General features: G+C 42.5%; 1 protein-coding gene across 1 annotated transcript in view; it reads right to left on the reverse strand.

Moving 5' to 3' along the window:
* Positions 1–14,672, reverse strand: part of LOC145353933 (junctophilin-2-like) — a 97,303-nt gene that overhangs the window by 22,751 nt on the left and 59,880 nt on the right. Inside the window, exon 3 of the mRNA XM_080204939.1 lies at positions 11,479–11,597. Within this exon, the coding sequence (XP_080061065.1) occupies positions 11,479–11,597 (119 nt within the window). The remainder of the gene's footprint in view (positions 1–11,478; positions 11,598–14,672) is intronic.

The raw sequence follows: 14,672 nt of genomic DNA on the forward strand, positions 1-14,672 counted from the left end.
ATTTCTCCATCTCCTCCTCAGGCCATTCCTTCCTCCTGTAGAAGTGCCAAGTCGTGAAGGAGGTAGCAAGTGACCACAATGTTTGACACCTTCTGTGGACTGTACTGCAGGATTTCATCAGACCAGTCTAGGCTCCAGAGTCTCAATTTCAGCATCCCGATACTCTGCTCCACCAAAGTGTGAGTTCCAATATGAGCCCCATTGTATCTGGTCTCAACTGCACTTTGTAGCCTCCGCACTGGCATCATCAGCCATGTCCTCAGTGGGTACCCCATGTTCCTGAGGAGCCAACCCTGTAGCCCCTGTGGACTGTCTAAAATGGCAGGGATCTGAGAGTAGCTCAGGATGTATGAGCTGTGCACACTCCTCAGAACCTAGCAGATACCTGGAGGATATGCTTTTTGTGATCGTAGACCGACTGAACACTTTGGGAAGTGGAATGAATCACAAGTGATTGATGAGCTGTACAGAAGCCAGAGAGCCACAAAGTGTAGTCGATGGCACTTTGCACCTGTGGAAAGCCAGAAAATTGGGCAAAACCCATGGTTCTTGCATTCTGGCTAGCCTGATCCCAGCTGAAATGGACATAATTATATCTCCATGTGAAAAATGCATCTGTCAGCTCTTGGTGCCTGAAAAAGAACAGGAGCGGAAAATTCTGACCTGAAATTAAACCTCACCACATTCCACATGGTAAATGATGAAGATAGGTTTTTACTCTGCTTCCATTGCAGTTTATCTATCATTTACTTTGGCTGTCTTTTTTCATTGAACGGCAAATCATACGAGATCCAAACTGCAACTAACTTTTCTAAGAAACATCCAGATAAATTAAAGTTAATTATCCCTTATTTACAATTTCTTCTTTTATCTAATAAAGTAATTGAGTTCTACAACCTTTAAGGATTCACTGAATGCTTTTGAACTAATTTAGCTCTACCTCCCAAAACCAAAACGTCCCTCTGGACTGTCATTCTAGCAAGGATTGCAAACATTCCATCTCCAGCTCTTTAGCTCAGTAGGATCATCTACTGATTTATGATATGATCTTTCACAGCTGTTAACCTCTCTTGTCAACCCAGCTCCAAACTTTCAAGAGTAATAGACTCTAAAGTTTGTTTAATTGCATTTATCCCAATTTTTACAGTTAACTTTAGTTCATAAAACTATACAATATATAGTAAGACACGAACACATGAACTAAATATTCACAACACTGGATATATTCTTTTAGTATGATCATAATAAATAATATGACAATTCAAGCTAACTGACCACTAGGGGCTGTTCCAAATGTCCAATATTTGAGCATTTCACAAAAGTAAAATGTGATGCTGCCATGTCTAGGGTAATACTACTATTGTATGAGAAACCTTAAGTTTTAAGCCCTTATAAGCATAGAAATGTTCTGTTATAAAATCCAGCTCAGCCAATCCAAGCAAAGATCCTGCTATATTTTCACCATTCTCCAAAACTCTATTTAAAGGCATTGAATCCCATTTTGAATACAGAAAGAGTCTCAAAATGCTGATGTTGGCTGGTCATTCTAACAATATTTAAAGGTAGCACACAATGGATTTTGTTCTATGGAGAGTTCAATGTTGGAAGAGCATCTGGGCAAGACTGAGTGACTGTCCAAATCTAACCTGTTTTCTTAGGTTGGCAGTCATCAGTTGTGCAGGACACTTACGTTACAAACTGGTGTCTTGCTGCTAGAATTAAAAGGGATAGAAGCACCTCAGGACTGTGGCGCATAAATAGTTAGTAAGGAGAGGCAGAGCTGTCACTACATTGGACTTTATGGGTCTATATAGGAGGAAAAATATTTCCAAACCATTTAGTGGTGTAAAACTATCTCTTTTATTCTAGGCACGAAAGCTTTAATTGTTTCAAAAATAAATGATTCAGAACCTATTTGCACAGAGCAGACTTCAGTTCAGTCAGTTTATCTCTAAGCTTTCCGAAGTTGAAATTACAACAGAAATGAAAAAGTTGAATCAGAACAAGGGTTTAATTTATTGCAAAAATTTGACTATCTAATGGAGAGAGAAAAGATTTAACATTTCAGGTTGATACAGGAATGTAAAAAGTTAAAGGTGTAGGGATTCTCCCAAAAGAATTCTAAGTGTTGAATTCACATAAAAACTGGAGCAAATCCCACTGTTTTCTTTTAGTGGGAGTTTCAAAATGAATCTTCCACACTCTGTGCGCTGCAGAGTGTACTAGTGTGAATCTCGTGAAAAATCAATGGATGGGACCTATTCCCGCTGGAGAGGCTGGCAGTATAGCGCTGAACAGGCCACTGTGCACGTGCTGATCTCTCAGCACTGAGATTGGTACAGGCACAGTAGCACTGCACTGCCTACCTCCCAATCGTTGGGCAGCAGACCTCCTCGCGTCTTCACGGAGGAGGACGCGAATAGTTTGCTCTTTACGGAGGAGGACGCGAATAGAATGCCGAGTATTAACGATGGAAAGATGGTAGGAGTTGAGGGCCTGAATGAGATCATTGTCACTAGAGAGGTAGTGCTCGACAGACTAGTGGGACTGATGGTGGACAAGTCCCCAGGACCGGATGGAATACATCCCAGGGTTCTGAAGGAAATGGCGGAGGTGATAGTGGATGCCTTAGTGATTATTTTCCAAACCTCGCTGGATTCTGGGGAAGTGCCGGAAGATTGGAAAATGGCTAATGTTAAGCCGCTATTTAAAAAGGGTAGCAGGCAAAAGGCAGGGAATTATAGGCCGGTTAGTTTTACATCTGTCGTAGGAAAAATGCTTGAATCTGTCATCAAAGAAGAAATAGCGAGGCATCTTGAGAAGAATCGTTTGATACAGCAGATGCAGCACGGATTCGTTAAGGGGAAGTCGTGTCTGACGAATTTGATGTGTCTAGTGAGGTGGTCGGAGGGGAACCAGTAGATGTGGTGTATCTCGATTTTCAGAAGGCGTTTGATAAGGTGCCGCACAAAAGTTTGTTACAGAAGGTTAGGGGGCATGGAGTTGGGGGTAAGGTGTTAGCGTGGATAGAGGATTGGCTGTCAAATAGGAGGCAGAGAGTAGGTGTCAATGGGTGCTATTCGGATTGGTGGTTGGTGACTAGTGGAGTGCCCCAGGGATCGGTGCTGGGGCCTTAGCTATTTACCATTTATATAGATGATCTGGAGGAGGGAGCTGAGTGTAAGGTGTCGAAATTTGCTGATGACACAAAGATAAGTGGAAAAGCAAATTGTGCGGAGGGTGTAGAAAGTCTGCAGAGGGATCTAGATAGGCTGAGCGAGTGGGCGAGGACGTGGCAGATGGAATACAATGTTGGCAAGTGTGAGGTTATCCACTTTGGCAGGAATAATAGTAAGAAGGACTACTACTTAAAGGGCGAAAAGCTGCAGCATGCTACGGTGCAGAGGGACCTGGGGGTCCTTGTGCATGAGTCGCAAAAACCCAGCCTACAGGTGCAGCAGGTGGTCAGGAAGGCAAATGGATGCTGGCCTTCATAGTGAGGGGGATTGAATATAAAAGTAGGGAGGTCTTGCTGCAACTGTACAGGGCACTGGTGAGGCCGCAGCTGGAGTACTGTGTGCAGTTTTGGTCGCCGCACTTGCGCAAGGATATTTTGGCCTTGGAGGGAGTGCAGAGGAGGTTCACTAGGCTGATACCGGAGTTGAGGGGGTTGAACTACGAAGAGAGGCTGAATAGACTGGGCTTGTACTCGTTGGAGTTTAGAAGGATGAGGGGAGATCTTATTGAGATGTATAAGATGATGAAGGGGATGGATAGGGTAGAGGTGGAGAGGTTCTTCCCGCTCAGAAAGGACAGCAGGATTAGAGGGCACAGCCTCAAGATAAGGGGGGTGCAGTTTAGAACAGAGTTGAGGAGGAACTTCTTCACTCAAAGGGTGGTGAATCTCTGGAATTCTCTGCCCGTTGAAGTGGTGGAGGCTACCTCGCTAAATATATTAAAGACGCAGGTAGATAGGTTTTTGGTAGGCAAGGGGATTAAGGGTTATGGGGAGAAAGTGGGAAAGTGGAACTGAGCCACTTCAGATCAGCTATGATCTTATTGAATGGCGGGGCTAGATGGCCTACTCCTGCTCCTATTTCTTATGTTCTTAAGCACCATGATCCCATGCTGCCACACCCCGCTAGCTCTCCAAACCAGTTTGGGCCAGCCTCCTCGACTCCTTCCCCCCCAACCCGAGCTCCAACCGGTCCGATTTCATCCCCACCACCACCTGCACTACCCCCCCGCCCGCCTGCCCCCGGCAACTTGCAGTCAGACATCCTGCCGCAGCCCTCACCCCCCACAGCAGGCTGACCCACCCTCGCCCCCCAAATGGCCAGCCCCGATTACTGGCCTCCCTCCCTCTCTCAGTGCAAAGTGGCAGTGGGACACCCACGTTACTGATCTCACCCCCACAACAGCCCAGCTCCCTATAAGCCTTGCCCCCACTAGACCCTGCCCCCGAAGCACTGCCTGATGCTTGATGAGCTTTGGCATTTTGCCCCTTGGGCAGTGCCTGGGAGCCAGGCTGGCACTGTCAACCTGGCAATGCCCAGAGAGCAACCCCCAGACCTGCTGGGGGATCTTGATGCCCCCCCCCCGCTTCACTCCAAGGGTTTGGGCTGCCTGCTCCCTGCTGGTGGAGAGCTATTGTAAACCCCTCCTAGACTGAAACACTCCTGGCGGGGGCAGAGACTCCAATGGGCCCAGAGACCATATGCAAAATAGACACAAATTAGGATTTAAATAAATTAAACAGTTCCACACCGATTTCTGGCGCGGAGCTGACAGAGCTGAAAATCCAGCTGTCAGAGATTCATGGAGGCCGTGGCATTCAGCAGGGAGCCCGTTAAACCTCCACTTGAATCTCCTGGCCCGCTATGTTGCTTTCGTGTAGGAAGCTGGGAGAATCATCCCCGTAAGGTTGTAAGTCCAGGGGCAGGGGAAGAGGGAGGAAGGTTCTTAAGACTATTCCAATGAAGCTGAATGGAAGCATGAGGAACTGCATGTCATCTTTCAGTTATTTTCTTACAGCCTTCTAAACTCAACACAGAGTTCAACAATTTTAGGTTTTAACTAATTTTCGGACTGCAGTTGATAATGTTTCTGCTTTTCTCACTTATACTTCCTCTGGACCCATCTAATTTTTTTTCTTCTTTATTTGCTCCATTACCATCATCCTTGCCTTGTGCTCTCATCCCTTTTGTCAGTTTAATCTCTCTGGCCTTCCACCTTACAACACACACCTTCCTCTTGTTCCTCCTCCCCGCCTCCTCTATTTCCAGCCTCTGTACTTACATAAAACATACTACATGTCCAACTTTTACCAGTTTGGACAAAAAAGTAATCAAACCAAAATACTAATTCTATCTCCACAGAGGCTGCATGACATGCTGAATAAGTCCAGAGCTTCCCCTTTTTATTTCAGTTTTCAACATCTGCAGTATTTTACATTTGAATACTTAATTCTTTGATTTAGAGCCCATTCCAGGTATTTTTCTGTTCCATCTTATAATCATTTCAGTAACAGAAGAAAAACTAAGATCTTTGCCCATTTAAAAAGTTGACAGTGAGCGCTGGCATTGTGGACAAGAATACAAAATTAGGAATAGGAGTAGAACATTTGATGCCTTGAGCTTGTTCTGCCATTCAATAAGACAAGGCTTCCTAAACTGAGGTTATGAGATGATTCTGGGGTTGCAAGCTTGTCTTTCTCTCCTATCACCCTCACACAATTTCCACTGAGAGTTATGGCACTTTTGAAGACTCAAATTGGAGTCCCAGTGGGAAACCATTTGGGAAGCACTGCAATAAGATCATACCTGATCTGACTGTGGCTTCAACTATTCTTTCCTGTCTATCTATCTATCTAACTCAGCCTTGAATGTATTCAATGACCCAGCCTCTGGAGAAGAGAATTCCACAAACTAAGGACCCTCTGAGATAAAGAAATTATGCTTATCTCAGTTTTAAATGGAAGACTCCTAATGTTTAAACTGTGTCCCTAATTTGAAACTAGAGGAAACATCGTCCCAGTATCCATCCTGTCAAGTCCCCAAGAATCTCACGTGTTTCAATATCATGCGAACAAATTAATAGAAAACTGGTTTAAATTCACAGTATCACAAATGTTATGGCGCAGAAGGAGACCATTTGGCACTTCATATCTTCACCAGGTTATCGAATGAGCAATTCATCAAATTCCATTCTCCCGCCTTCTCCCTAAAACTCTGCACATGCTTCCTTTTCAGATAACAGTCTATTTCCTCTTTAAACGCTTCAATTAAACTTACAATAAACAAATTTTCAGGCAGAACATTCCAGGCTCCAACGACCCACTGCACAAAAATGTTTACCTCAAATCACTTACTATTGCATCTTTTACTAATTACTTTAAACCTGTGCCCTATCATTTTTCATACTTTCATGAGTGAGAACAATTTCTCTCCCTCTATGCTGTCCAGACCCCTCATGATTTTAATAGCTCTATCAATTATTCTCTCAATTGAAAGTTTCACATAATAATTGGCCCCTGTCTTATCCATGTCAGCAGAAGCAAATGATGAGCATAGATCAAGGCTGTGAAGTTTAATTTGGGTCATCCCCCCAGTGGATGAATGGCAGAGTGGAATCAATTTCTGCAGAGATCAAGCAGCACAAGCAGAGAAAGACAGAGCCCATCCATTGCAGCAACTGGATTATTAGCATACACTGATTGGTACATCATGCCAATAAGAATGCTTCAGCAACCTCCATCGCAAACCACCAGCCAGAATATCAGAGCGCTGCAATACAACTAAAATAAGTCTCTCCTCAGCTCTAACTGGAGCCAGTGGATCATTTACAAGGTTTCTCTGGCTATACTCGTCTTTGGCCTTGGCTGGGGTCTCAGAAGGAGCAATACCTTGGACTGTGGTTGTTTTTATTGGCTGGACACAAAACAAATTAATCAAGATCCAATTTTGCAGTCAAAGTTCCCGGTGAAACCAAACGAAGGTTAATGCTGACACTTTTCAAACTGAGAGAGCAGTTCCATTTCAGGATGGCTGCATGCCCAGGATTCACATACATGCTAGTCATAAAAAAAACGTGTGGTCAATGTTACAACTATCCAGTCTGGATTTTAACAAACTACTACCATTACACCAGCTGTCAACCTGCTGAAAATGGAATAAGCTGGCTCTGGTCTGCCATTTACTGTCTACTTCAATGATTGCATCTCCTAATCTTACAATCTATTAAAATAGATTGAAGAATTCATATTTAATTTATGCTTGTCATTTAGTTCATTACAAATATTAGCCTCTCATTATGCTTATTAAAAATGGTACATAATGGCAATATTCCAAATGCACTGCACTTGCTGATAGTGCTGGGAACAAAATGTTAGGAGACACAAGGTTATGCACCAGGGCTGTTTAAGCATGAAAAGGGAAGTCCAAAAGTTTAATCTAAAATAAATACAATCTAAAAAAAAACGCAGCATTGGAAGAATTAACTGAACAGATTGAACTCGTAACAGAAATGAAAAACTAAACCACTTGCTTTTATATGGTGTCTTTAAGATTGTAAAACATCCCAATTTTTTTTAAAGTTTATTTATTAGTCACAAGTAAGGCTTACATGAACACTGCAATGAAATTACTGTGAAATTCCCCAAGTTGCCACAGTTCAGCGTCTGTTTGGGTCAATGCACCTAAACTGAGATGAAAGGAGGCTATGCTCACATCAGCAGAATGTGACATTGCAAAGAACAGCCTTGTATAACTGGAGAAAAACCCAAAATAAAATGCTCCCTAATATTGAACATCAAACTGAGGATTAAACTGAAGTAGCCCACAAAATCCTTGAAGTGTTTAATACTGCAGAATAAAACCTAAGCACAGCACAGTTTACAAAGTGAACCAAACTGAAGATTAAAGAGTTGAGTTGCTCCACCAGAACTAAGACAATAACACCTCTTCTCGTCTTTCTTTTTGCCCTTTCCCCATTCTTCTGTTTGACCCAATCCATCTCAATCATCATCCTCTCTCCATTTCTTCCTATATCTTCCTCTCCCCTTCTGTCTTGTCATTATTGTTCTTTCTCCTTTTCCACTTTTCTCTCTTCCTCCTCTCCTTTAGTCCCTCCCATTTACTCTTCTCTTAGAAGTAGTAAATGTTTTGTGCAACTATTCTTCTTTTCCATCATGACATTATCCAAAGAGGCAGAATCACCAGATATAGTGCCAGTTTCATCTTTACTAGGGCCAAATGAAGGTAAGAAGACATGACGCAAGTTTACTTATTTTATCAATATGGCAGCAAAGGCCTGATGCAAGTTTCCATGGCAATTCGTTGCCAAATGATCAATTGCCATTAGGAAAACAGCAAAAGAGCATTTTGAGTGTTCAAAAGAATTATGTTGATGACTACAAGGACTCACACCCTGAAAAACAGCAAGGTACTGTTTTGATTTTCATCTACAATACCAAACTTATTATTACAGTGTACTTGGATGCATGGTGGACATTTGCATACCACGGAAAATGATGGATGCATCGGTCCCTTTTATGCTAAAGATTGTGTCCCAGGTTGAGGTCACTCTCATGCCAAATTCAATCACTTCCTGTGCAGTCCTACTTGCACTTTCAGCGGAAGAGCAAGACTTGATCAATTCACATCTTTGATTCCAGTAAAATATTACTGTCAAACCTTTATTTGGCAATGTACAACAAAAATACTGATTACTCCAATGGGAATAATCCACAAAAATATTGAATGAACACTGGAAATGCTGCCTTGGTTTAATAGATTATGAGAAAAATTATTCATCAGTTTTTAACGTTAATTTTAAATCATTAAAAAATGTTCAAATAACAATATAAAGCTCCAAATTTGCTTCATACTGACATGCTTCTCATACTGAATGCCCTGTAGATTTATAGAAAATTTTACTCCTTGCAAGATAATTCAGAAGCCCTGCAAAATTTTACAAATGAGAACTCTACAGTTATTTTGTCTTTGATTGCAGAAATGCAGGATAAGAAAGCAATAGGAACTAAATTAATCCAAATCTACTGACTCCTTTTCATTCAATTTGAATTGGTTGATCTGACACATTGCAGTGTCAAATTATGATTAGGTGCCTAAGTAAACTACTATCTACCTTGCGGCTGGGCAGGAATGTGGATTCATATTGGATTTCTACAACCAGCACCTTTACAGTGCTTTTACTCAAAGAAGTATACTGTAACTGTAGGTTTGGGACTGTAGAATGATGAGGCCAATGGATTGAAAAGCTTTCTTCAATTGAATGTTATGATGGCAATTTTAATCCTCATAGACTGGTGGAGATTGGGCGTGGGTAAGAATGCACAAAAATATTTAAAATTTCAAATCCATCTATTTCCAGTTTCAATGACTTGTGATGGGGAAGTGGACAACCCATTCTCAGGTGGTGGGTGGGTCAGCTATTGAAATCTTTTGAAGAGGATACCTGTCCTCATTTCAACAGCATTTTAATTTGTAAGTGGGTGAAGGTCAAGTTTGCTGGGCTTTGGGAATCGTGGTACATAAAAGACACAAAAGGGAGTGGTTTCTGGCCCCGCCACACCTGGAGCAGATTACACTAATCTGAGAAAATTGCATGTGGGCCCAAAAATGGGCTCCATGCCCAGCACCAAAAGGGTTGCAATCATTCCGGCCCCTTACTATTGGTGCAAACTGGATCTCGCTCAGAAAGGGCACGGAGCTGATTAGCCTATTTAAAGTAGCATTTAAATATGCTTAGTCCATTCGATGATGGATTCTCCGAGTTCCTGGGATCTTCCAAACTTTGGGGTGGCGAGAACCCAGTGAAAATCACTACTGGTCCTCACTAGCGGAAACCACGTGTGATGACCATGCCATCGAAGCCCCTGGGAGGTCTGGGACATAGCTAGACAATGCCCATCTGGCACTGCCCATCTGGCACACTGGCAATGCCCACTTGGCACACTAGGAGTGCTTGCTGGACACTGTCAGAGTGTCAGGTGGCACTGCCAGTGTGCCAAGTGGCACTGCCAAGGGGTGGAGGGCTATGAAGGGGAAACATTAGGAAGGCCCCAATTCCTTAATGTTGTTGACTCATGTTGGGGAGGAGGGTGAAGAAACAAGCCGCTACTGGGGGAAATGGGGTGTGTGCCCTGACGTCCGTGGAGGGGATCTTACAATGCTTTGTGAGATTGGAGTGCCCTTTCAAAATGGCGCCCAAGTGCTTTACAATCATATTCACCAGTAGGTTGAGGGCCCTTTCATGGCCTTGACCTTCCCAGAACTGGCACGGAACTCACCACTCTCCCAAAAAAAAAGTAAGGGCAGAATTTTACAAAAAGATTCGAAGTACCAAACAAGCGAAAAGCATGTCATTAATATTTAACTTGACTCTGCGCCCTTTCTGAGCACGAAGCCAATTTCACCAGCAAAGTACTGGTACAATCGGGAGAGGACAAATTTTGCCTCTCGCCTGATCTTACCACCTAGCCTCACTGAAAGTCGGGTAAGACAAGGTCGAAAGATCTCGATTGCTGTCTGATCCACTCTGCACAGATTGGTGTGGATTACTCCGGTTTTCTCATCTTTATGACGCTTACGCCGGAATTTTCCAGCCGTTCATGCCTGCAGGATTCTCTGGGCACGCTGCAGTGAATGGAAATTTCTCAGCGTGCCTTGGTGGGGTGTGAACAGCCAAAAAATTCTAGCCTTTGTAATTTTTTGCCAAAATTCCACCCAAAGTGTTGGATCCACGAGTTATGTGCAATTAATGCAATGTTTGTAGGCCAGGAGGCACAGGAGTATTTTTCCCTCCAGGTTGAATATCTTACCTGCACATAACTGGACACCCTCCCTTACCAACCATTCCCCCTGCTCCCCACAATCTGTGTTGTCTTCTGTTTCCCAGAAGCTTTCTATCCTGAGAGGCAGCAACCTGTCAATTAGATTGTCTGTCATGTGAGAAATAAATCAAAACAATTTCAAAGACTTTCTTCAGTTAACTTCTGCTGCCAGGTGTCTGGAAACCCTTACATCTAGGTTTCCCATCAGAAAATCCTTCTTGTCCCTACCAATCCTGAGTACATATTGTCACCTGTGGCTTTACGAAGGCAATTGGAAAACTAGCAGGTAATTTCTGTTCAAAGTTAAATGTCAGTAATAAATATGTTTTTGAACTCTATACAGGACTTGGAAAGCCTGGATTTTCTCTAGTAATCTAATCATCATTTTGCTAAGAGAGCAGCTTGTTAAACAAATCAGATATTATATAAAACACTGCACGACTTATATGCATAAGACTTATTGCATACCCATGCAATGAGAATGAGCAGTTCCATCCTTTGAGCTTCAGCACTTTAAGCTGTTATTGAATTTATTTAACTGTTTCCTGATTTCCTATGGAAGAATCTATTTCTGTTTTCTTATGTACAGAATATCTTACAGAATTTTAAAATCATAAAAACACCTGGTTGATAAAAGGTTGGAGACAGCTCTCTGGCAATCGCCCTCGCAATAGCAGATTCATTGCTTGCAGCCTGTGAAGCCTGATCTGCTGCTTCAGCCTTGGTTTTTGCATGTGAAGATCTGAAAGGAAATATAAAGGTGCTTAGAAACTGACAGTTTAACATTTAAAGCACGGAATATAAAAACAGCATGAAGTTCAATTTTTGACTAAATCAGTGTAATTCTCAATATCACAGAAAGGATGCCAAGAAGTTGACACCATTTATAAAATGTTTGCATCAGAATGCCCCACTGTTATAATCTCCATTATTCCATTGCAATTTTGTTTTTATTGACTCTCTTCTATTCTGGAGTGGAGTTTATGTAACTCACTGTTGCTTTTCCTTCTCAATGATGATTTGAGGCCGGAAAGCAGGAAGTTATCACGTGGTCCAAACAAATATCATGTCAATTCTAGGCACAAAATGTTGGGAAACCGCTGTGATATCTGTTTTGTTTTTGTAGTAATAATATTGTTTGACTCTAAGTTAGGAAGTCACTTTGGTGAAGTAGTCAGATTTAATGAACTAGCCCAATATTTCATGACTTTCATCTATACAGCAACACTTCCAAAGTTTTACATCATCAAAGTTTTTAAAAATACATCACACTTAAAGGCCAGTAACACTTTAAATTTTTCTTTATTCCTCTTGATACAGATATTTTCACAAACAGAATTCCCTTCTTTTGTTTTACTTTTATTATCCTAAGTTTTTTAATTGCATGTGATATTAACATAGTTTTGCATTTAGTAACTCTAGCTGCAGAGACAAAGAGAGCATTGGGTTTCTGTTCAGTGGACTGGAGTTCAAAACGCAGCATTAGCTGACATTCAGATTCACTAATTTATGTGTGGAGGACTTTACTAGTACACTGATGAAATACTAGTATTAGGTTGCTGGACCCCACCCCAAGTTATATTATGAAGTCAGACTAGACACCAATAATTTTCCCACGCAAAGAAAGGACGCTTTGTCTCAGGAGTAAATCCATCGATAAATTAAGGAACTTTTTATCAAATCAAGCTTTATTCATAACACAGTCCAAGCATAATGCTAACAAAATGAAGCAGTTTAACTCTTAACCATTGAACAATCTTTAAACATGAAAAGAAACAACTCTAATGTCTAACTTATCACTATTTCAGTTCCAATTAAGCAATAGTCTTAACATAGACTTATATCCCACTTCAATTACAATTAGCAAACTCAGGCATACATGCTTTAAATTGTGCTTGAACTTCCAGAGAGACTTTGCAGGGAAAGAGAGAGAGAAAGCAGTTTGGAGGTTTCTATTTTTAAACAGCCCTCTCCAGCAACTGAACACAGGTAAAACTGTTTCTTTTTGCTACAACCTAGCTTCCCCCACTTCTAGTATCACATGAATATATGACCCTGTACATCCAACTCAGCTTCTGTAACATTAATCAAAAAAAATTCAGGGGACCTCTCTAGCTATACAGAAGGCAGGCTAAGGTGGGAAGGGTAAGTAGAGACTAGATATGGGAGGCAGTCTAAGGTTGGAAAAGTGGTAAAGTGGAAAGGTTGAATGGAGGCTGGCCATGGGAAGAAGATGAAATATGGAAGGGAGAGAGGCTGGCCAGGAAAGGAGGTCAAATTGTCTGGATCAGAGAGGGAGCCTCAGGGAAGGAAAACAGGCGGTCTTGGACAGGGAGATAGGCAGTCTAGAAATATGGGTTAGCAGTAACATGGGATGGAGGGAAGAGCCTTGATTGTTGGGTCTGGAGGTCCTGTAGTTGAGTGAGAGAGGGGCTTTCTGGGCAGGGATGGTGGGAGAGAGATGGTCTGAGAGAGCAAGGCCTGCGCTGTTGATGGTGGGGATCCTGGGATTGAACTGAGGATACTGAGCAGCAGATAAAACAATCACAGTAAGAGTGGGTTAGGTGGGATGCACTCGGGTGGCAGGTTCTAAGGCGATAGTCTGGTAGGTGAATGTTTCATGGGGAATTCATGAAAACAGATTAAGCAGTTGGTTTGGATAACAGGAGGAGTCAGGAAGAGGATGAGCATGGGGACAGTGGCTTGGACGGCAGGTTAGGCATATGTTGAGTGATGATTATACATATAAAATTGGAGAGAGTTTCAAGGGTGAAAGAAGGGGAGAAGAATGATTATATTAGGTGGGTTTAAGATGGTGGGGAGAAGTTGGTGGTGATAGAGGAGAGTCGAAGGTGGTGGACTGAGTCTTAAATGCCATGCGCACCATTTTGGGATTCTCAGTTATGCAATGCCATTGCTCTGAAACTGCGATCCCTCAAAGTGGGTGGAGGGTCTTTTCAGATGCTGGTAAGGTGGAGTCCAAGGTAAGCACAATTGACTGACTGAAAGGACATCCTAATAATCAGAGAACTCATGAAGATCATGCTCAGTTGTGTTCTCCTCTTTTTGGTGAACTCCACATGGCAGCTGGGCTCATGGGTCTCATAACATTGAGATCTCAACAACATCTGGAGCTGCAATTGATTCTATACAATTTGCCATTAGCTGCAGTTAGAGGCAGTGATAAAGGGAGGGAGGTGGATGACTCCAATGGGCACAGCTAGTGGATGGTAGCAAAGTCCTGATTCTAAACCTCCATTCTCCTGGTTGAATGCTCCTAGTTGACAAGGGCTCAAGTGATAAGTCTTTCTATGATGCCAATGCAATGGTCTCTCTATACAGTCTTCAGGGTAATGGAGGCAAACTAGTGTCTAAAGGAGAATTCTCGCACATGGCTATCACGATCCTGGCGAAGACCAATGTCTCCATGCAAAGTCATATTTGAACAGAAAGAACAATCATCTCTGCTCAGGATATCCTTTATGTAAAAGAAGTAGGGTGGGGATGCCAAGTTTAGATGAAAGCCAGACATAACGCTCAGAACTGGCTTGGTGCCTCTGGGATGGTGGAAACCTGAATGGAAAATGCTCAGTAGATTGAGTACTGTAATTCATTCACAGATCCACTGAGGCCTAGATGATATAGGCTCCAGGTAACTTTCCTTTCTTAGTGCCTCTCATCCAGATGAGAAGGAGCAGGGACTGGTGCAGGTAGGCACAGGGCCAGGAGGTGCAACAACAGGCAGTGGGGTCTCAAGAAGGTTAGTTAGGATGCTGGCAACCAGGGGCCAGTGCAACAACAAGAATTGGTCCAACTA

The sequence above is a fragment of the Carcharhinus amblyrhynchos genome, chromosome 16, assembly GCF_965287045.1.
Source record: "Carcharhinus amblyrhynchos chromosome 16, sCarAmb.v2.hapA, whole genome shotgun sequence".
Lineage (NCBI taxonomy): Eukaryota > Metazoa > Chordata > Chondrichthyes > Carcharhiniformes > Carcharhinidae > Carcharhinus > Carcharhinus amblyrhynchos.